Raw genomic sequence first — 23,483 nt, forward strand, 5'->3', positions numbered from 1 at the left:
TCACTTGCTCACATTTTGAACATACCTTAAAATAAGGTGAAAGCTAGAATCTTAATTCAATTTTTTAAAAACTATTTCCCCACACAAGGAATTTGTTTTATATGTTTCCACAGCTTAGTATTATTTAACACTGTAGTGTTATTTAACACTACAATAACCCATTGTCCTCTGCATGAGGATAATGCACTGGAATTGAGGTCTAGATATGTTCCTTTGCTGCCCTAGTTGCCTGACACTTGCTGCCCACTCGTGGCATTAGGACGCAACTAACAGCTACTCTGACTTTCCGCCTGTCAATCACATCAAAGAGGGGCAGCGGACCCTGGTCGTCGGACTGTTAGTTTCCCCTCCTATTCTTTGATTTCCAGTAATTGGCCCTCCATACACCGCTGGGGGAAGGAAGAGGTTCAGTCTGTGATTTCCCTGCATAGGGGAATTCATCGTAACTAATTGCAAGCACAAATCCTAATGTCTTGCAAGTTTCTGGTAGGGAGAATGATTTAACTGAAGATTAAATTCAATTCTCTGACACTTTAGAAAAACTTCCCGGGGTTGGAAACGCATCGCCGTGGTCTTCCCCGCCTAAAGGATTCGCCTCACAGGGGGTGGGCCCCAGCACTTCAGGTGACCTCGTGTATCAATTCTGATTCACAGACTCGCCCATTCCTCCCATACGACACCAGGCGGCGCAGTAGGGAGGTGAGAGACTGCGCACGCGCGGTTGGAGGACGGTTCCGGAGACCAGGTTCGCGGCGGTCTTCGGTCTTCCGGGTAACATGAAGCCCGGAGTGGAGGCCCGAGGTGCGCGTGGTGAGGGGCAGCGGAAGCTAGGACTCTGCGTCCTCTGTGGCCTGCCCGCGGCAGGAAAATCGACTTTCGCGCGAGCCCTCAGCCTCCGGCTCAAACGGGAGTGGGGTTGGACCGTCGGCGTCGTCGCCTACGATGACGTCATGCCTGACGCGTTCCTCGAGGAGGCGGGCGCAAGGCCACTAGTAAGTATGGAGGGGGCGGGGCCTAGGCTGCAGCGCACTGGGCGCGTGCACACACCATACTGGGTCCTGGGCCACACCTGGTGGGGGTCCTTAGCCCAGATACCTAGGAGAGACTGGAGTTCGAGGAAAGTGGAGCTTGTTTAACAGAATGAGTTGACTCCATCTTACAGTAATTTTTTTAAAGATTTTATTTATCTTTAGAGGGGAAGGGAAGGAGAGAATTATCAATGTATGGTTGCCTCTCGTGAGTCCCCTGCTGAGAACTGGCCTGCAACTCAGGCATGTGCCCTGACTGGGAATCAAATCGCGTTCGTGTGGTTCGCAGGCCCTCACCCAATCCACTGAGCTACACCAGCCAGGGCTCTCCATCTTACAGTAATTTATTGCGGAGGTTTATATGTATACATAGGACATATATGTATTGTGTATTCTAGACGGTAGAGTCTTATAAGACAGGTTCTGAAGTCAGCATGTGAGGTGGAAGTCCCCACAGTTAAATATACTCTTGAAAATCCTTTGGGAAAGTTATTCTCTCAAAAGTTCCAACATTAACAGCCAGACAGCCAGGGGCGAATCCAGGTATTGTGGGGCTTAAAGCTTATACAATTTGGAGAACCCTTTTTAATAAAAATAATACAAAATAGTAAATAACAAAATTGCTAGGGCCTCTCCCAAGACGATAAAGGTGCTGTACAAATGAAGGACCTGAAGCTCAATTTTATTCACCTCAGGGTAAGCCTGCCAGCGCCAGCATTGGAAAAGATAGCTGTTCTTCACCCCATGAAGGAATGAGCTTGTATTAGGGACCAACTTGTCCAGTACATACTTCTCCTTAGTCCTCAAATCACAGTCAGTGCGGTGAGAGGCATCCCCTTGGAGATGCAGGTGAAAACTGAGACCGCTGGGGGAAGACTACATTCACATCTGGTTGAAATATACTGAAGAATTTTAATACTTATTTTTGTCGTTCGTGCCTGAGTGTAGATAAATTCACCATAAATAAAATGCAAATATGACATGATTCCACTCCATAAGTTTATATGCAAAAGTACAGTATGTTCAGTGTACAGAAGCATTTTGGACCACTCCAGCAAAGATATATTTTTCCCGTTTTGGGCTCATTATGAGGCAAATACGGCGTCAAGTCCCTGGCAGAAGTGGGTATACTGAGATGGTAGTGTTTTCAGCAGTCTGGAGAAAGCTGAAAGTTGTTGGTAGTGATTGCTGTATTTACTGGGCCACTCTCCTCCTACAGACGGAAGCCATGAAACTTGCCTGGTCACAGGAGAATCTATCTCACCTTTTTCAGTGGGTTTCCTTTTTAGTGAGTTTTGCTGATGAGTTTCCTGTATGTGCTGTAATCTCAGCAATGTGGTAAGGCAGGGACAGGTAGGAGAGGGCCCCTGGTCTCCCGTCCTTGTGTTTGACCTCAGAACTATGTTAGTGCTCTCCACAGCCCTCGAGCAGCACAAGATCACGTGTATTTTCGAGCTGTTTGTTCTCTTCCCTTCCGTCTGCTTCCTCTACATTTCCCCACCCCATTTCCACCCTGTTGTTAGCCTTAGGTCTTTCCCTGCTCACCCAGGGACCTTTCCCGGGAATCCTCTTTCTGTCCACAACTCTTCTTGTTTCAAAGACCACCCGGTGTTGCTCTATCATAGCCACACTCATTTATTTTGGCAAGATATTGGTTTTGGCTCCTCCTTTCTCCTGGCTGGTCACAACAGCTTTTCATTCCTTTATTCACTCATTCAGTCATTCGATTATTTAATATGGCTTTCTGAAGCACCTGTTAGTGCCAGATCCTCTGCTGGAGGCTGGGTGTACAGTGGACTAGCGGGGACACAGCTGTGCAAACAAATGTCCACACAGTGTAAACCCTGCTGGAATGAAGACCCAATATGTACAGGACATGGTGTCCAGATAGCCAGGGGGGTGTCTGAACTGCCTTCTGCAAGGCTGAGTCCGAGAAGAGTCCACAAAGGGCTGATACCATTGACCAGGAATTTTATAGGAGGACCTGGAGACATGAGAAAGTAAGTTATGTTTAGGGAACTCCAAGCGGCTCAGTATGGCAGGCGGACATTTTCATTTGGGGCCGGGTGGCTGTGGGGCATGCCTACCTCGATCTACTTTACATTGCAATTCTTCACTCTTTTACAGCCATCCCAGTGGAAATTGCTTCGGCAGGAACTGTTGCAGTACACAGAATGCTTCTTGCTAGCTGTCATTAACGGCTGTCAGATGTCTGCCCCAGCCAACAGGACAGAAGCCATGTGGGAAGGTTTTATAACCTGCTTGAAGGACCAAGACCTGCTGTCCTCCGCAGCCCCTGAGGCCCAGTCTAGCTTCCTGTTAACGAAGACTGCTATTTCTGGGCCTTTGTTTTTGATTTTAGATGACAACTTTTATTATCAAAGTATGAGATATGAAGTCTACCAACTGGCTCGAAAATGTAATTAGAACATTTTTTCCTTACACACCCACACATTTATTTGCATGTCAAAATCGTTATTGTCTTCACTGAGAATTTAATTGGATTAGGAGGTCTATATGAATTTACTTAATTTTCAAAGCTAAATGCTCAGTATTGCAAATCGTTTTCCCTGCTGTGGCTGGGATCATTTGTCTAATGTATTTATTTCCCATTTTGGAAAATAGTACACCAGTAATTTTTGTGGTTTCAAATTGTTTTCAGATTCATTAGGCTTTTGCCAGGTCTTTTTACATTGTTCTCTCGAGACCTGTTTACAGAGGAATGGCCAGAGACCTCGGGCACTGCCTGCTGAGATCATCCAACTGATGGCGAGAAAGATAGAAGAGCCAAACCCCCAGAAAAATGCTTGGGAACACAACAGCCTCACAGTTCGGAGTCCAGCATGTTCTTCTGGGGTCAGGTACCCTACTCCAAGCCGACCTTCCCTGGGTGGCTCCCTGCGGCAGGCACTGTGCTGAATACATTCACTTGATTAATCCTCACACAGGCCTTGGAGAGATACTGTCATTTCCCCTCTTGTGTTCAAGAGGAAACTGAGTGAGAAAGTTTCATTTGCTCAGAGTCACCGAGCTTGTGACAGCTGAGATTTGAACCCACGTTTGTTCCCAGACATGTGCCCTGGTTAGGATTCTGGTCTCTCAGAGGTCAGAGCCGGGATTCAGCGTAGGACGCATCTTTGATACTCTTGCTGGAGTGGCAGACTAAGCTAAATAGTTGCCCAGTAGTGCTGTTACAGAAAGAAAGAGTGGACTGGATACTGAATCCTAATTTGGCCTTGAACCTCGCTGTCATTTTACTCCTTTGTATAGGTAAGGCCTGTGTCTAATGCATTGCATTCATAATATATGCCTTGAGAGTTGTAGAACAGCGCATTTCTGATAGAAATTTCACTGTTTCACTGATGAAATACGCTATGTTTGCACTGTCCAGTGTGGTCGCTGCCAGCCACATGTGATCATTAAGCAGATGAAATATAGCCAGTGCAACTGATGACCTGCATTTTAAATTTTAATAACTTTAAACTTAAGTGGGCTCATGTGGCAGGTGGTTCTTCCATCAGACGGTGCAGTCCTAGAGGTATATTGCCCACATTTCCCAAGCTCCCACCTCTTGTTCGTAGGGGATCTGCAGTTTTTAAAGGCTCGTTTTTTACAACTTATTCTTCAAAAATGTTGGGTTCCCAGAATATAGTTTCCATGTATTTTGTAATAAGTATTTTAACATAATTTAAAAATTTGATTTAAGTGACCATTGTTCATAGGGTTTATACAATAAGCTTGTTGCTGACGTTTCTAATTTTAACTGCTCATAATGCCTGGAACTTCAAGCAGGCACGTAACCATTGCTTGTAACTCATTTTGGAATACTTAAAATGTTTCCTTTGGCAGCGACTGGCTGCTTGAGACATTGCAGTATCCCTCGAGAGCAGCATAAGGTTAGCGTCAGTGCTTTCAGTCCCCATCAGTTCTTGCTGGAAGCAGGGGGAGGAGGGTGGGCTTCTCCAGTGCCGGTCCGGCCCTCAGCCCAATCTACCGTTCGGTCTCGGGCCTTCAGAACCTGGTCGTGTGTTCTCGCACCTCCAAAAAGTCCCAGCGGGACTGAACAGGTTGGCTGAAGTCTGGCGGCCCTCCCTTAGGAAGATGGTCTGACAGGTGTTTCCTTCCCAAGGCTTCTGTGAGGTCCTGCTACTGCTCTGGCAGCTACGGCCACTGAGCAGACGCTCCGTACGAGACGTGCTCTGGACACGTTCTGTGTACACTCTCATTGAATCTGCACAACAACCCTTTGGGGCACATACAGTTCTCTCCCTGTTAGAGAGGGGGCAGCTGAGGCCCAGGCGAGGACACTGACGCGTCCAGCCACTTACTCCAGTGGCAGAGCCAGGCCTGGAGCCAGTGCTCACTCACTCTCCAGCCCGGGTTCTTTCCCGTGAGAAAAACCCTCCTGAGACTGAGACTTAGCTCGGTGAGGTCACTGCCGGAACCTTTTTCAGTGCTACCCTTTGCACTGAGTAAAATCCAAAGTCCTCATCAGAGCCGACATGTCCTAACGTTGATCCTGCATCTGATCATGCATCGAACTAGATGCATCTTGCCCTGCAGCTGTCCCTTTGCTGCTTTTCAACCAGACCAGCCACCTCTGTTGCGTAAACACAAATCTGTTTTCGCCTTGGGGGCTTTGTACTTGCGGCTCCCTCTACCCTATCTCGTGTTTGTGCTTAACTGGCTTCCCTGACCACTCACTAGGCGTGAAGAATGTTACAGGACCCAGTCACTCTCATCCATCACTGTGTGTTTTCTTAATTCGCCACTTGCCACCATCTGAAATTGGTTTTTGCTTATCATGTTCTTCTCCATTATGTTATTTCCTGATCTTGCTTTACATACAGCAAGATCAGCTTAGTGGCTTCACATACCTGGTTGTACAATGTTTTTCATATAATATGCTCAATAAATATCTTTTAAATGAATGAATGAATTCTACCACAACCCTTCATGGGCCCTGGACAGTGAGGGCCTTGGCTAATCCTCAGGCAGTGAATGAGCGGAAGTTAGAAAGTGAAGACTGTGTGTCTTTTGTTAGGGAGTAAGAGAAGAGTCCTGGTAACCTCAAGTTCAGCACTTAAGGAGGGAAAAGACAGTATCTTTCCAAAACTTACTGACCGATATATCTTGATATTAATATTTTTTTAAATGAGGGGTTTAGGAGAACTTATGATTTGTTGAACTAATACATTTGAATTTTACCAAGTAGAAGGCAGTTTTTAAATCATTTTGGTTTTCCCCCCGTTTGTTTAGGATCTTGGATTATAGCACTTTTATTCTTTTAGAATTCAAGTTGGTATTCATTAATGTAAGTTCTTTAAAAACACAAGTTTCCTGGGATGACTTACTGTACCCCCACCTTCTCTTACAGCCCAGAGTTGACTGATTTATTGCTCACTGCTCTGGAAAATCCAGTAAAATATGTTGAGGACAACTTGGGACAAAAGGTAAGTCTTCCGGTTTCAGTTTAGTGTAAATGAGAAGGAAGAACTTTTTGTAGGAAGATCTTTTTACGCGGAGTGTCAGACGGGAGTGGCTCGTGCGGGATGCCCCGGCGCTCAGCTCCTGGCCCCTGGACGCAGTGACGCCCCGGCGGCAGCCACACTTGCTGCTCAGCTGTTGTATTTTCAGAAATGCCGGACCTTGGTGTTGATAGCTTGAGATGGGCAAGGATGAAGCTAGTTACACTGCAGAGATTGACAAACACTCCAGATAGGTCTTGGGTTTTTAAAAAAAATTTTCTGGAGAGCCCATTACTGGATATTTACCATCATCCCACCGCCCACATGGAACACAGTTTACACCTGCATGTATTTCATTTAAACCCCCTGCGAGGGAAGAGTAACTGGAACGGAGAAGCCTCTCCAACTTGCATCTTTTCAAACAGCTCACCTCCACGTTAGCCGTGTCTTTTGTAAAACTAGGTAACTTCTAAAAACAACATCTGTTACACAGGAAACAGACAGAATTGTTTGTTCAACCAACATTCTTCATCAAGCTGATCAGACGCTGCGAAGAATTGTCTCTCAGACAATGAAGGAAGCCAAAGGTACGCTGGGTATATTCTGTGAAAACAAGCTTAGTCATCAGGGAAATGCAAAGCAAAACCACAGTGAGATACCACTGCACACGCACTAGACACCGAGCATCAAAAAGTGTAAGTGTTGCTGAGGATGTGGTGAAGTCAGAACCCTCCCACACAGCCGGGGGGGGGGGGGGGTGGCGCGGGTGTTACAAAACGGTGCGGCTGCTTTGGCGGACAGCCTAGCAGCGTAGGGTTACGTGGGACCCAGCAGTTCCCCTCCTGGGGACACACTCAGGAGAAATGAAACATGTTCCTATGACAGTTTGTACACAAATGTTTATAGCAGCATTATCCATAAGAGCCAAAAGATGGAAGCCACCCAAATGTCCATCAGCAGATATGGTACATACATACGTAACATGGATTATACAGTCATAGAGAATGAAGCATCCGTATGTTACAGCGTGAATGAACCTTGAAAACTGTGCAAAATGAAAAGCAGCACGTCAGAGAGGCCACATGAGTCGTGAGATGTCAGAACAGGGAAATCTCGAACACAAGGCAGACTGGTGGTTGCTGAGGGGTGGGGGGGGTGGAGAAGAGGGTAGCAGCTGAAGACGATGAAATGTTCTAAAACTGTGGTAGGCGCAGGTATGGGAGTTGTAGTTTAAATGGCTAAATTGTATGGTGTGTGAATTCTTTCTCAAGAAAGCTGTTTAACAAGAAAATTCTGTTCCAGTCAGTGCCCACACAGCTGCCTAGTGGGTGCTGGGTCGAACAGGGTCCATACAGGACACTTCCATCATTGTAGAAAGTTGTATCACGTATCAGACAACTGTAGTAGGTAACATCCCCGTTTCAAAACCAAAATGTCATTTGCTATCTCTCTCTTTTTGCCTACCTGTTAGTTCAAGAAGAATGTTGAGTCAACTCTCGTCAACAACAAAAAAATTCCCTTACACACTTGTATTCTTTGCTCGGGAATTTCATAGCAAATTATTACAATGATTCGCTGTATCCCATTAACGCAATCTTTGGTCCATATATATTATACCAACTCAAGTATGACTTTAAGAATCTGATTGGTTTGTCCAGAGTAATCAAATTAATTTCCTGATGTCACTAGACAGCCCAACTTGATTTAATTTACACAAATAATTTTAGAATATCTTGATTTTAGATGAACAAGTGCCTTCTTACAACTTGAAACTTCTAGCAGAAGAACTTAACAAGCTCAAAGCAGAGTTTCTGGAAGACCTAAGACAAGGGAACAAAAAATACCCGTGCTTTCAACACGCCGCTGAATTATCGGGTGTTGTTTCTTTGTTTCATTATGAGAAAGACAGCATTGTGCAGAAGTATTTTTCGAAGCAGCATCTAAAATTCTGAATTTCTAATCAAACGTCTGATTTTGGTTAAGATTTTGCAAACCGATGACAATAATTCTGTATTACTGAATGTTTTCTAGGCCAGTGAAGTGAACTGCCAAAGGCTTCTTTTTTTATAAAAATCAGTCACCCTCAAAGATCCATTTGTTGTAACAGAAGTTACTTTAGTCAGCTACCTGTGAGATGCTGCATGGGTGATTAGGCATCGGGCAGCCTTACGAGCCAGCGCCCTGAGGGCTGGGGAGGGGCAGCAGTCTCCATGCGTGGATCTTAAATACAGAGAAGAAACTAGAAAGGAGACAAAACGTGGATGCTTGGAGCTGATTCTCACTCACGTGACAGACATTCTCATGGGTGAGGCATTCTACAAATTCAAACAAAGGTCGCCAATAAAACCTTTTTCTCTTAATTTAACATTTTACATACTGGAAAGTTACTTAGGAAAGCTAATTGGATCCTAGTTCTCAAAAAAGAAAAATCGAAATCATTAGAAAGTGTTATTTTTTTTATTCATATATTACAAAAGCAAAGCTTCTTTCACAAAATGAACTACATACTAGGTGTGGTTATTTCAGCATTAAATCTTTTTCTAGAATCCCTAAACAATATAGTTTTTGCAGCCATACTCGATTTGTTTTGCATACAAAATATGTTCTTTACATCAAAGTACATATTAACAAAAACAAATTCACAAATTCTAGAAATCATATACCCTCTAAGACTATTTAATGAAAAAAAAATGCTTAGCAGGGAATTCTTTTAAAACTATGTCCATCTGATAAATATTTTTGTAGAACTTAAAGTGAGGTTTATCTCTGAACATTTTTAAAGTAATATTCCCTTTGTCAAATTATTCTGCAGATGGATGGCAAACACTTATTTCTAAAATGAACAGCACTGGAAAATATCCAGTGGAATTTTTTCAAAGTAAAAGTCTAGGCCTTTACTTGAATTTCAAGAAGTTGTAGCTACATACATTAGTAGAATCTGAAATAAAGTAATTCCCTATTAATGACTTTATAGTTTCTTAAAAATATATTAGTGGAGATAAATTATCTTACCAACTTTAAAGTCTAAACTTATGTTCACTGAACAAAAATAAATTTAATTTCAGAACACTGCCTGTTAACAGCAAAATACTATAAATATTGTATGTTAAACTTTCCCCAACAACTCATTTCTATAAAATAGTTGATTAAAAATAAAATGGGACAAATATATTCAATATTTAATGGGAGATACATTTAACTCACAGATTTAAAATCCTCAATCTGTTTAAAAATACAATACAAAAAAAGGTTTCTAAGGTAGGTTTGCTTCAAAACCTTTAGTGCATTTAGAAGTAACTGTAGCTTTCAAGCATCAACACCTTTGGAATGCCAACTGTGCTCTTTAAGTCATAGGAAGATTAGAATTATACATTCTAGTTTGTAATTATGGAAGAAATGTTCTATGCTTAAATTAAAATGCACCTCCAAAACATCTGTATTTAGTTGTCAGAAAAAAAATGTATCTGTCACCATTTGGTCCAGAATAGAGTTAATAAACTAGCTTTAATGAGAGTTCTTCTTTTTGTTTAATGAGAACTTTCAGTTTCTATTTTGGTGTTGCTTTTATTTTAATGATAAAATAAAAATGAGAGGGCAAAAATAAAAGCTTCCAAGTAACAGCAACCTCCTTCTTTCTGGCAATAAGTAAATACTGGGGCCAAGTTATACATGTGAAAATGGCTGCACTGGAATGGACCTGAGCCGCAAGCAACCTAAGCAACAGAGCGAAACCGACAACAGAACTTGAGAGGCAAGCCTCCTCTCTCAAGGAAGGAGACGCAGTTCAGAGAAACTCCGAGATCCCACTTCTTTGAACAGGGCACAGATGAGTTTGGGCTGGATGTTAAACCACAAGAACTCATTCTGCTGGCTTTCCAGCACCTGGGAGGGCAGCAGACCCTTTAACTTGGTACGTGGGGTTTTTGCGGACATTGCCATCGATGTTTCTCTTATTTACTCCCAGAGTAGTGGTCTTTTTTGTTTACAATTGACTTTACAAAGCCAATTAGTAACACTTTCAAACTTGGAACCAAATTAAAAATAAAATTTTTGCAAAGTACACAGAAACCAAGTTAGTAACAATATATTTTATTGTTTGACCAAGCTCTCTTGAGAGTAAGCTAGTTATTACACAATATAGAAACAAGAGCCTCCTATTCAAAATTACTCTAGATTTAGCAAGTCTCATTTTTATAAACAAATACCATGTTTAAATGCTTTTTATATCTATTTTCACATTTTAAAAGCCTTTCCTACTAAGGTGACAACTCAGTCATTTTCCTTATAGTTCTGTCATGTACAGAAAAGACTGTTAAAGCTGCAAATAAGCATTAAAACTTGAATTCACACAAAATAATGGCCAATTCTGAAGCAGAAACCAGTATTTGTTTTGGATATATGCCCTCATTTTTTAAAATATTACTTCACCATCACGTTTTTCCATGTGTTTCTGTACCCAACGTTTTTTTCTCTTTTGAAATTATGGCCAACAAATGGATACAAAGCAGGCAAAAGAAACTTCGGAAATTTCTTTCCTAAGGACTGCATTTCCTAGGAATCAGTGTGTGATTTGCACGGCACCTCTTTGGTCATCAAAGGAACAGGAGTAGATACCAAGGAGTAGATTCTTGGTATCATTTTCAACCTCACCTGACGTCAGTAATAACGTCAGAATGAAGGGTTTAAATATAAGGTTCAAATTAAAAGAACAAAAAGGCATTTTCATAGATAATCTTCTGATATTTCTAGCATTCTCTTGTATTTGCCTGTACTTTTTAAAATTAGCTAGAAGTATAATAAAAAGAATCCAGTGGAATATTGACCTATCTTTAAACTAGAAATTGAATAAACAGGTTTTTAAATAGTAAGCTCTATTTTCAATGTATCAATGTAAAGTCTTAAGTTTCGTTTCTTTTCAGAACTTGTCTCTCATATCCTTATAACTATAATTTTAAAAGAATTAGCTGTTTTACCATTTCCCCTTATGGGAAAAAAAAGGTTTACTATACACTGAAATAGCTTTACTATTATCAGTTGAAATGAAACTAGTTCAACTTAAACTATGTGAACTAAATAGCATTTCAACTAGGAGCAGTTTTAAAGGCAATTCCTCTACTCAACACTGAAATAAGTTGTAATAAAGTTTGTGAGAAAGTAATTTACTATTTTGAAATATGGTAGAAATAGTATCCAGCTGCAACGTACATATTGAAACATCAAGAGTATCGATAAGCTTTGAAGTTTATACGGACCATAAATGTGGAAAGTTTAAATGAACACCTTTAAGATTAAGAGTGCACTTCAGTTCTCAAATGTCTAAATGAAAGCAAAACACAGACACCAATGTGTCCATTGTTCTAATATATAAACAACCCTGACCAGACTTTTATGGGAAAAAAAAAAGGCAAGCATTTTGTTTCCATTGTCAAATTTGTTTTCTATAAATATAATGTATAAACTTTAAATTAGCAGACACCTTATTAGGGATGGACACCCCCCCAAAAAAAACAACCAACAATAAACGGAACTACACAATGCAAAAGGCAAAACCAAGTTAAGCACAATGGGATTGTTTCCAATCAGTGTTGGTTATGCTGCCCTCTTGCGAAATGACAGGCGAAATCGTACTTGTTTTTACATTTGCATCCACATATGTTACACTGAAAAGGGTTTTCATACCCATGGCATCCCATGTGGATAGTGTAAAGGATGTTGTCGGCAAAGTACATGTCGCAGTGCTGGCAGTGGTGCAGAAGCTGTGGGTCCTGGGCCGGCAGGGCCGGAGCCGGAGTGCTTGGCTGGCTGTTTCCGATGCTGGGTGTGCTGGTGTGAGCACTTGGTTCGCTGCTGGGACCCGCCACCGGGCTGTAGTTCCTCTGACTGTGTGGCGGCCGAGGCTCGGGGCTTGTCGGGGAGGAGCTCTGAGGGATGCCTGCCGACACGGCAGCGACCACTGCTGGGCCAGGGGGCTGCTGCATCATGAAAGGCTTCTCGTCCGGGCAGGGAACGACGTCGGGGGATGTGGGGTTTGGGTTTTCGGGTGGCAAACTGGACAACTGTCCTGCTAGAGTGGAGAGCTGATTTAAAGGGTTGTCAACCAGGAGTTCTTGGGGGTCCCTTGGTAGGCCACCAGTTGAAGTGGTTTTCGCCATATTTTCATAGGAATCAGCCTGGATGTTTGAGATTTCATGGGTAAAATCATTAAGGTAGTCTGGCTTCTGAACCACCATAGAAGGTGGACTTAAGTTGATTAGTGCTCTTCTGCTATAGCCCAGATTGCTTGTTTTCTTCTGTAAAACCCCCCACATTTTCTTGCTGCTTAAGGAAGACCTAGTACCTTTAATCGGTACCATCTTGTGTTTGCGCCTTCGATGATGGGACAGGTTACTTCGATCACTGCAGCGGAAGGAACATAATTCGCATTTGTACGGTTTTTCTCCTGTATGGGAGCGCATATGGGCTTCCAGATGACGTTCATAAGCAGATGCAAATGGACATAAATGACATCTGTGAGGTTTTTCACCTGTTTAGAAAGAAAAAATAGGGGAGAAGCTGCAAGAGGAGCTCATGTATGTAAAGTTTCATGTTTTGTTCATTCGTTAGATTTGAAACTTCAAAAATAAAATGCTTTTCAGAACTTCACATCTGCACAGAAGATTGTTAAAATCTGTAAAGAAATCTGCAAACAAAGCTTCAGGACTTCATCAGCAACAATTTGAGATGTACCAATATAATCTATTAGTCGATACAGTGTAAAAATTGTTATGGCTTCACCTGACATTTGAGGAAGGCAGAAATAGCACAACAGATGATAATATTCCCTATATAATAATGATTTTACCGAAAGTATACTCGTCACATGTTCATGTATGTACCGATACACGACCCTTATTCATACATATTTACACACACATAAATATCCCTTCCTCAGGAAAAAACATAAGATTCCCTTTTCAAGAAGTCCTTATATCCAATAGAAAGTTAAAAACTGAAGTGGGCTTGCTAGTCCAAGTATGAGGTATACAAAGTGTCCCCTCGAAATGCCAGCTTCACCCCTACCTTTCTCCTCCTCTTCAGTTGTCAGAAGGGACCATTTAGTCAGCGCTGTTAGCTGAAGATGGCCACACATGTAGAATAATTATGTGGACTATGAGACCTGGCGTCATCCGTTTAACAAGCACAGTGTGCCTACTACGCACCTGATGCTCTGCTGGCTCTGAGGGCACAAAGATGGCACTATACAACCCGTTCTCAACAGGTTGTCGGACCACCAACACGACATGGGCAGCCAGTGGGGCACACAGGAGGGACACCTGATCTGGCCTTGGGCCAGGGCAAGGTGTGGTTAGGGGGTCTCATGGCAGAAGGGCTAGCTAGAGTGGGATGTGAGGAACAGCCGTGCAGTCTCCAGTGGTACAGAAACCTTTCCCCAGTCTGCAACTGAAATGCACTTAGTCAGGACAAAGATGAAAACATCTTACCACTTCATATTGCCTTTGGCATTAACCTCCCAGCCTAAGAAGCGGACTGAGGCTGAAAGATTACCTGGATTCAGGAGAAAGATGGCTAAGGAAGGGGAGGCTCTACAGGGACCCCACTTCCTGTTTGTATTTTGCAATGCTATTACTTTGTAAAAATGGAGTAACTCCCCCATTTATTCAGACCTCCTATCAGCCTTCCTTTTTAAACCATCAGAGCGACTTCTATGGCAGGTCAACCTCCCCTCCTTGGCCCCTCTCCTGCCACCAGAGGCCCTTCCCAGCCCTTTCTCTGTTACCTGTGTGGATTCTGATATGTTCAATAAGCCGGGCTGTTCCTTTGCTGGCATAGTTGCAATACCGACACTTGAGCTTCCCATCGAAGGTCCTTTCGAACCCATCCACTAACATTCCTGAGTTTTCATCCAGGGAAACTTCAACAGATGGGTGATCAAGTCCATTCTGATCACCATCTGTTCCAGCTATAAAAAAAGTGCAGCAAAAGAAATTATGCATCTTGGAATCAACTCATATAGCATTTTAGGCCTGAGTGGTAAGAAATCTTTACTGAAGTGAGAGTTTACTAGCCCACTTGCACACTTTATCAGTCCTCAGCACGGCTTTGTAGAAGGGAACAGCATGTCACCCTCACAGGACAGGTACGGAGACGGGAGTCAATGGTGCTGGGGTAGTCACACACATTTTTGAGTCTAGCCACTTCATACACATAACCAGAAGTCATAAAAATCTCCCCAAATCCCAACTCTATTTACTTTAGCCTAATCCAGTTAATGCTGAGTTTCATACCGTTCCACTCAGTCAGTATGTCCTAGATTGTGGGCTGCACTTTCGACCTTGAAATTATAGTAAAGCGCCTAAAGGAATTTTGTTATTGGATTCCTCTGAATATTACAACTGTACGGCTTTGACAACTAAAAGATGTTTGTTTGGCTCTTTGCTCTTAAGCTAATCTGACTACTTCTCTGAATCAAGAAACTGAAGGGGCAAGTGCTCACAACAGGAAAACCATCAACCAGCAGGGACCAGTGCCCTGGGCTCTTGGATCCCAGTCCGGGGCTCTGTACAGGAGGGCGCCTGGAAGGAAACGCTTATTCCTACAGCTTCAAGGGAAAAGCAGCTCCGTTCCATCCCCAAGAGGCAGCAGTGTGACATAAGGAATGGGAGCAACGCCCCCACCCAGGAGAAGTGACTCTGCTGTTTGGTGTAAGTCCAGCACACAGCAATGCCGCTGCGTCCCCACTGCTTTCCCAAGGCAGAGACTCTAAATCACCGATTCTGATTAGATATGAGGTGGGGACTGACATTCTGTGCTTCTAACAAGCTTCCAGGTCTCTGCTGCTGGTCCCTTGACGACGAGGCCACAGCCCACTGAGGTCAGGGGCCAGGGAGCTTTTCCTCTAAGGGTCAGACAGTAAATACTTTGGGCTTTGGGAACCATATGGTCTCTATCACGACCACTCAACCCTGCAGGTGTAGCCCCCAAACAGCTACAGAAAACATGTAAACAAGCAAGTGCAGCTATATGCCAGTGAAACTTCATGGATGCTGAAGTCTGGATTTCGTGTAATTTTCATGTTATGACATTATTCTTTCCATGTTTTCCAACCATTTTTAAGTGCAGAAAGAACCCTGAGCGTGCAGCCCACACAGAAACAGTCAGCAGTACGGACAGGCTCACAGGCCGCACGTGCTACCACCAGTTAGGGTCAGACCCAAACTGCAGTGTGCGCGGTGAGCGACCTGGACACACGCTCTGTAGCGGATCACTGCTCTCTCTATCCCAGTTTTTTCCTCCTAGACAGGTAAACATGGTCAGCCCTTTCTTCACTCTAAACGAGAAGAAACAGAAATCCCCATTTTGTTTCAGGTCTCATCTGTATTTCCTAATGGCTGAATCCTTCCTATATTGAAGCTGATGCCTGACCTGCTGGGCTGCTTGTGTCTGTTGTTAGTTGATAGAATAGGGTGGGCCAGAATGCTGTCTAGAGCCCCCAGTCTTCCGGCAAGACCACAAAACATCTCTGGACCATGTTAAGTCCTTGGGGAGTTTCCCTTTCCATCACCAAAAATCTGACATGTGTAAAGAAAGAAAAACAAAGTGCCCTGTATCTTTTTAGGAACAAATGGGATGATTCTCATCAGTGAACACAGTCTTCGTAGGATGGCAACTACACACAAGCCTGAGTCTGTCTGCGGAAAGTGAAGGATTGCTAGAATGAAGATGGGTCTACCTCCCTGAAGCGCCTCTGCCTCCTTGTCCCCACTAACTGATCCCGAGATCATGTTCACGTGGTGGGTCTGCTGCGTCAGGTACTCCTGGAAGTCCTTCACAAAGTCCAAAGGCTCTGGCTTCTTTTCTCCCATCTTGGATTTTTTTTAAGTTTACAGTTTGTTATACCTAGGGGGAAAAAACTGAAATAATTTTCCACTAGTTAGAGAGATCCAGTATGTATGAAAACAACGACAGTGTTTTATCGTGTGCAAGCACTATACAGAGCAACAGAGAACACAGCCCCGTGTTTAAATATTGTATCATCTTCCCGGTGAACTAGAGAGGGCATACCAAAAATGGTGACAATTAATATATTTAATATTCCCACATATAACATTAAAGAATACTGCTTAATTAAATATTAAAACACACATTAAATAATGTAAATAATTATAAGCAACACTAGCTATAATGACTATAATAAGTACATAAGAGTATTAAAATGTATTATTTCATATGTTTAAACTAGGATTCATAGTTAAATTTTAGCGGATGGAAGGAAATTACAAAGAAAGAAAAAAAGAGAAAATAAGTCCAGATGAAAGAACTAGGCACATCGGCAGGGATTATCAGTGTATCAGTGGAGACAGCAAAGAAACCAAGTGACTCAACAGAGCTGTTCAGAATTTTCTGGATGATGGACATGCTGCAGATCTGCACTACCCGGTACCACTGCTACGAGCTGCATGTAGCTGTGGAGCACTTGGAATGTGGCTACTACTAATGACCGCAATTTTACATTGCATTCAATTAATTTAAATTGAAATAGCTACAGATGGCCAGGGACGACCACTACGGACAGCAAAGGCCCGTAAGTCACAGGGCTCACACGAATGAGCACTGCAGCAATCGACAATCTGGAACGGAGGGTGGGGGGCTTTCTGTAACAGGCCAAGCAGCGAGCAGTCGAGGCTGTCCAAGTCCTGCCATCTCTGTCAAAACTACGTGACTGTCACTGTTGCTAAAAGCAGCCAGATGTAACATGCAAATGAGAGTATGCCTGTGTTTCACTACAACTACAGAAACAGGCATTGCGCCCAATCTGGCCTACCAACCAAATCAGATCTCCCTCTCTACAATTAATAAACATATCCTCAGGTGAAAATACAAACAAAACACAAAGCTGGTGCAGTTGCCTTCCCCCATCTCCCTGGTATTTTCTTGAACTGGTTCTCTGCTTCCTAACCATTATAACATTGTATTACTATTTGTTTTGTGACTATAGTTGATTCTACTGATTATCTGTCCTTCAGAATTTGCCCTATGATTAGAAAAAAAAAAGTGAGACAGTGAGCTCCAATGAAAAAGATTATTAAGAATAAGATCAAGAACAACATATAATAAGGTTATTTATGAATAAAACTGAGAGGAAGAAAATAAGACAGAGGAATGAGAGAATTATTTTAAAAATGCATAAAAAGGGCCCTGGCTGGTGTAGCTCAGTGAACTGAGCACAGGCCTGCGAACCTGAGGATCGAGGTTTGATTCCCAGTCAGGGCACGTGCCTGGGTTGCAGGCCAGTTCCCAGCTGGGGACGCACGAGAAGCAACCATACATTGATATTTCTCTCCCTCTCTCCTTCCCTTCCCCTCTAAAGATAAATAAAGTCTTTAAAAAATGCGTAAAAAAGTAAGAAATATAGTAGAGAGAGGTGTAGAATGAGTTCCAGAAAGAAAAAAAAGGGAGAAATGTTTTTTTTTTTAAATGATCAAGAAATTTCCAGAACCAGAGATCTCATTCAGATTAAATGGGATCACAGAGTGTAAAATAGGATATATGGTAACACTTAGGCATATTACTGTGATATTTAAAAACCTCAAAGACAAAAAAAAAATTATACAACACTGTCTACAACAAAATGGCAGCCTACCCACATAAGAAAAACAATGAGATAGATATGGGGTATCAATGTCAACCCAAGGCACAAGCAAACAACAGGGTAATTGTTTATTCAAATTTAGAATGTTTTAACTTCAAGTTGATAAAGAGTATCTTCCAAAACTCTACATTACAATTAATGGAGAAAAACAGATGCATGGCCTTTGCCATCGAAAAGAATACAAGAATGCTTGCTATGGCTACTATTTTTTTTACTGAACTTATTGGGGTCACATTGGTTAATTATATAGGTTGCAGGGGTAATACTGATAGTACTATTTTAATGTACTCTTTTATAGTACATTATCTGTATACTGTTTTGTGCTACTGCTGTTCAACACAGCACTGGAGACAGAGGCCCCCACAATGAAAGAGAAGGGGAAGGGAAGAGAGAAGAAAAGGTATGAGGAATGGGAGAAAAAAGATTAAAGAAAAGATGATGATGACGACGATGACGACGACCTGGAAAATTGTTTTATAAATTGTACAAGCTCTGAGGCTCTACAGCGTGTCTGTGGTGTTTACCTTGCAACTTAGCACCATTTCTAGCAATAGTTCATATGAAAACCGATGTTTCCAGTGGAAAATATCTGAAAGTATTCTGACAGGCTTCAATAAGCAAGATCAATCTTACCGAATCCTGACTAGAAAGCACAACACCGCTTAGGGAACAACAGGAAAACAATGCAGAAAAATGGGGAAGGTTGCCAGGGCAAAAGCAGAAGAAAATAACTTTTATCCAAGCATCTCAAGTTTTAAGAACACAAATAAGCCTAATTACAGAGAGTGGCTGGCATATTTTGGCAGTCTTGGCTATTATCACATGTCACATTGTATACTTCACTGTGTTCCCTGTTATACACTGTGTGCTGACTTGCAGTCACAATGCATGACGGGCCTTAAAACATCGAGAAACAAGGGATGCCAATGATGGAAGGGAAAACGGCACTGTAAACACGAAAGAAAGCAATTTTTAAATTAGAGTTTTAAATGTACTGATATGGTTTGTAACCTTAGACCTACATCACATCCCCGTACCCCCAACACACGTGCGCACACACAGGCGTGACCAGCTTTCGCACAACTCTAGTCCTTTCAACACTCAATTCTGAGTGAAAGATGCCTAAATCTGCTGGAGTCTTTGATTCCAGACCCAAGTTTCTCTGGCTCAAGTCTGTATATCTAAGCCCAAAAGAAAATGAACAATTCTGAAAAAACAAGGGTTTTCTGATATTGAAAGAAAATACAGACTTTATACCCAAACTACCTGTCTTTAGTAAAATAACCACCAGCCTCAGGACTAAAAATTTAATCTAAGAACTCCACAAGTTAACTGCTATCTGGAAATGCTTCTAATATACTAATAAACTTTAAAACATTTACAGAAGTAACATAAAAACCTACTTTGGAAATCAGAAAACTGTAATGTTTTCATTGAAAGTATCTTTTCTGCTAGCCATGAATTCAACACCTTGGAGCTTGTTAGCCAAAAAAGCACAAAATTTCAGCGTAAGATTATGTCAGCAGAAAAAGAAACATATTTAAGAATTCTCCACTTTCATTATAGATTTGGCCGGTGTATTCCGAGCCTGAGCTATTCTCTCTGTAACTGGTATCTAATTATAGGAACTACAGAGAAGAACGTTCCCCATACTTTGTAAGCAGCATTCTCTCCAACACAGCCCGCTTCTCCGGTCTGCCCGGTGGGCGCTCTGATGCAAGTTAAACTGGGTATTCCAGGGCACGGGACACATGTCTATGTAGAAACTGACTAGAATATACCACAGTTACTTTTGTGTCAACAGCTTCTCCCAAATTATCCACTCAAGACTCAAAACTAAGGTTCTTACCAAACAATCAGAGGCTACTCACCCTAGTGAAGGACACATATATTTGAGAAATAAGCTTTGATATCCCAAAAGAACATGAAGATCCTTTTACCTTTAAGCAGGCAACTCTAACAATTCTCTGAGCTTTATAAAAAATTTTGAGAAAGTATTTATTTGTATGATGTCCTCTGATCTTTCTTCTTCAGTCTCATATAAATGGGAAGTTTTTGAGCAATACAAGGTCCAGCACAAATAATGCCCCTCTTTTACTATAAAATCTTTTATTACAAAATCATTGGCATGTAATTCTGTAGCATAACAATATCACACTCAAGCACACCATTTGGCATTGCAGGTGAAATGTTCAAATTGAAACTGTAAATTATCGTACCCATATCATTACCCTACCAACCAGATTCAAGCAGGCGCTACTTCTGCCGGACCCTGTACGTCTGTGCACACCCCTTCACCATGGCTAATAATGTGGAGGTGGCGCCATGCAAATTAGAAGTCAACCACAACCACAAAACAGAGGTGATAGAAGAACCAGCGAGGCTCTCTAACCCACCTTCCTTCCAAAGTCTTTTTTCTAAGCCACTGGAGAATTCTGAGAAAACGTGATCAGGGAAGAGTGTGTTATTCACCCGTTTTTGAGAGGGCCGCTCATCCTGAAGTAACAACTTAGCAGCCAACTCACTTGTACAGTGCCCTCACGGGGGGAGGCAGGCCCACACACATGAAGTGACTGCAGTTAACAGATACGTTTACTTGCTTAGACAGTGGCTACGGTGACTGAGAGACGTGCTCTGCCGCAGAGCGCACTCAGCGGAGAGGTCTGGTCTGCAGAGAGTAACAGGACCTTCAGAGAGAATTAGAACCCGTCTCCTCTGACTACAGAACTGTCAAAAAACAAATTCTTGAAGGTGAGAAAGGACATTATGAGGCTCAGGGAAATCAGAAAACATCAAAGTAAAACATAAGTAAATACAAGTTAGAAGAAATCCAAAAGTGGAGTTACACAATCTAACCTTTTCACCCCAAATCAGTTCCTCCTTTTTCTTGCCACTCCAACATTGATGAAATGCAGAGTACTTGAAATTTACTCTGGAGACACACCAAGGGACTCCAAAAGGCCATGGAGGGAATTTCAACTAAAATTGAAAAGCCACGCAAGAGTCTGCAAAGAAAAATACACCACAAATCAAAACCTTTATGATACACATTTAATTAGCACCTACTGGTTTAATAAGCTCCAAAAATAACTTGTGCCAATTTTCCCATTGCCAAAAAAGAAAACTAACAGGTAGTCAAAGAATAGTAACAGGTTCACTTTGACAAAAGCTTCCAAGAATCACCAAATAACATGCACCAGCGTGACTACATTTTTTTTCAACCACTGGATTTCATAAGACTTCAGTTTGGCAAAATGTTTACCTCTTTCTAAACTCAAGTAACTAATTTCCTTTGTTTATAGTACACTTCTAAAAGGGTCAGGCTTACTGCTGAACTCCTGTGGTTGCATAAAAGCAATGCATTGGGGGAAAGGTTTGTGGGAAGGGGTTTTTACAGAAGCCCCACCCGGCACACCCCGAAGGGGCACACCTGGATTCCCACCGTAATTCTCCTCTCTATGGCAACCAAAACACTTAGGGTTTTGTGGGAAACACTCTAGACCCCTAAGGGCAAAAAAAAGCCAACTGGCGTCTCAATTCGCTGTAACGAATTCCCAAGAACATCTTAATCTGTAGCTGCGGTGAAGGCACAATATAAACAAAATTAAGTGGAACTTCAAATTACTGGTCCAGACGTTTTAAAAGGTAGCTTGAAGTTTAGTTTCTTCTAATTTCTTTAGATCTCATGATTTAAAGCGCCTTTATTTCATCTCCCGCTTGTCTCTACTCTTGGATTCTGAACAGCCCATTAAGGGGACACTGAATGGGCCAGTGTTTGGTGGAGCTGGAACTGGTTTAACTTCAATTCAGAATATTGTTACCGAGCACTTGCAAGATGCATGACTTGGCTACTCGCACCCCAGTTTATTAAGTGACTTAAACCCTACATGAACCTGAAGAGTTCTTGGCTGCAAAGTCCTCCCCAAACCTCACCCTCCCCAGAATTAGAAGGCAAAAGCAATAAAAACGGATCCGAGCAGGAACATCAATACAAGACAGAGGTTTGGAAAGTCCTCCCAGGACTTGCGTCGGGGCGGCATCCTCACCAGGATTCGCAACACCTAGGAGACCAGCGCCTCGCCTGACCCCCAGGCCCTGGAACCCGCAAAGAGGCAAAACGCGGGGCACCCTCGGCACGACCACCTGTCAGAGCCCGAGGCAGCCCCCGACCGCGGAGCCTGCGAGCCCAAGCCCGACGGCGCCTCCACCACCGGCGCCGCTGATTCGGGACTGCCGCGGCCACAGGCAGCGCACCCTCGGCACTTGGGCCAGGAAGGTCCCGGGTCGTGACCCTACCTACCAATCGACCACGCCCTTCCCTCCGCTGGAGCTGAGTCCCGGGCAGGGATAACAGGTCAGCCGCGACCCCGGCTCTCGCATCCCGCGGTTCCTTCTTAACCGTCGTGCTTAGCCGCGTGGCTGCCGGCTCGGACAGCAGCCTGCTACTTACCACCTGACAACCGCACCGGGTAACGCCCACCGCCTTGTACAACGCCGCTGCCGTCGCCGCCGCTGCCGCCACCGTCTCCGTCACCGGCGCCGCCGCCGCCATGTTCGGTACGTCCTCGGCTGCCTTCCCGCCCCGCTGCCTCCCCCAAGTCTCGCGTGAGCAAAGAGTAGCGCGAAAGCGGAAAAGAGGCTTATGTCTTTCTTAGGGTTCCGTAGGCACGAGGGGGTGTGGTCAAAGAGTGCGGGTAGGCGGGTATGAAGTGGGCGGGTGCAGGCACGGAGTGGGCGTGGTCCTGGATCCAAGTCTAAGAACTGGCTTGTGGCCCGGAGAGTTTACTGGAAGGATTTCGCTCGTCCCGCGACGACGTTCGGTCAGCGGCACAGATGGAGGGAGCGGTGGTTCGGCTGCTGCGCGGCAGCGCGCTGGTGAGTGTGCTGGCGAGTATGCTGGCGGGGGGCGTTCTAGGAGCCCGGGACAGCCTTGGTCCCGGCAGCAGTCTTCTAACGGTATTGGGGTGCCCGTCTATTCTGGCGGCCAGTCTCACTGCGAGCCGACCGCGACCATGACCTCTCTCCAGATTTCCGGCTGAGCTGGCCTACGCTTCTTTAAGGCGGGTTGGAAGTGGCAGCTGGTAAGAAGGGGGCTAGGGGCTGACCTAGAAGCTTCCTTTGGGAAGCAAGCACCTTGCGTGGTGTCGGAGAGCCGCCTCTGCAAGATGTCCTTTGCAGATTATTATTGGGCCCGGTGACCCACCGAGTCTCGGATCTTTGGAGATATTTGGCAGAGATGCCACCTCTCCGATGCCACCTCTACCCAAAGGCTATAAATTTCATGCCCCCTCCCATCAAAAAAAAAAAAAAGATCGTTAAAATGTAGGCACAGCTCCG

The 23,483-nt window shown here is 43.5% G+C and overlaps 3 protein-coding genes across 10 annotated transcripts in view; 2 read left to right on the forward strand and 1 right to left on the reverse strand.

Annotated features, from left to right (window-relative positions):
* Window positions 1-385: 385 nt before the first annotated feature.
* PSTK (phosphoseryl-tRNA kinase) lies at window positions 386-10,908 on the forward strand. The gene is made up of 6 exons (XM_037051137.1): window positions 386-992; window positions 3,156-3,447; window positions 3,691-3,889; window positions 6,406-6,481; window positions 6,990-7,083; window positions 8,240-10,908. Exons 1-6 carry the CDS (start codon window positions 777-779, stop codon window positions 8,446-8,448), a joined length of 1,086 nt encoding a protein of 361 aa, XP_036907032.1. The 5' UTR covers window positions 386-776; the 3' UTR covers window positions 8,449-10,908.
* Window positions 10,909-10,968: 60 nt separating this feature from the next.
* On the reverse strand, window positions 10,969-22,685 carry IKZF5 (IKAROS family zinc finger 5). 7 transcript variants are annotated; one of them, XM_037051131.1, is made up of 5 exons: window positions 22,597-22,685; window positions 21,003-21,151; window positions 16,227-16,393; window positions 14,274-14,456; window positions 10,969-13,019 (listed from the first exon to the last, which is right to left on the reverse strand). In XM_037051131.1, exons 3-5 carry the CDS (start codon window positions 16,357-16,359, stop codon window positions 12,076-12,078), a joined length of 1,260 nt encoding a protein of 419 aa, XP_036907026.1. In that variant the 5' UTR covers window positions 16,360-16,393; window positions 21,003-21,151; window positions 22,597-22,685; the 3' UTR covers window positions 10,969-12,075. The 7 variants fall into 7 exon arrangements, with proteins under 7 accessions (XP_036907026.1, XP_036907024.1, XP_036907025.1 ...); XM_037051129.1 differs by having other exon boundaries at window positions 16,227-16,407; XM_037051130.1 differs by lacking the exon at window positions 22,597-22,685 and adding an exon at window positions 22,193-22,585 and having other exon boundaries at window positions 16,227-16,407.
* Window positions 22,660-23,483, forward strand: part of ACADSB (acyl-CoA dehydrogenase short/branched chain) — a 32,695-nt gene continuing 31,871 nt past the window's right edge. Inside the window, exon 1 of one of the 2 annotated variants that reach the window (XM_037051126.1) lies at window positions 22,660-22,703. Coding sequence is in view for 1 of the 2 variants with exons in the window: in XM_037051125.1 (XP_036907020.1) it covers window positions 22,980-23,021 (42 nt within the window). In the remaining variant the exon portion in view is untranslated. Of the gene's footprint in view, window positions 22,704-22,871; window positions 23,022-23,483 lie in introns of those variants that run through there. The other variant, XM_037051125.1, reaches the window with a different exon arrangement.

Source organism: Sturnira hondurensis, unplaced genomic scaffold (genome assembly GCF_014824575.4).
Source record: "Sturnira hondurensis isolate 20B ecotype Veracruz unplaced genomic scaffold, ASM1482457v3 Scaffold0007208, whole genome shotgun sequence".
NCBI classification, from domain to species: domain Eukaryota; kingdom Metazoa; phylum Chordata; class Mammalia; order Chiroptera; family Phyllostomidae; genus Sturnira; species Sturnira hondurensis.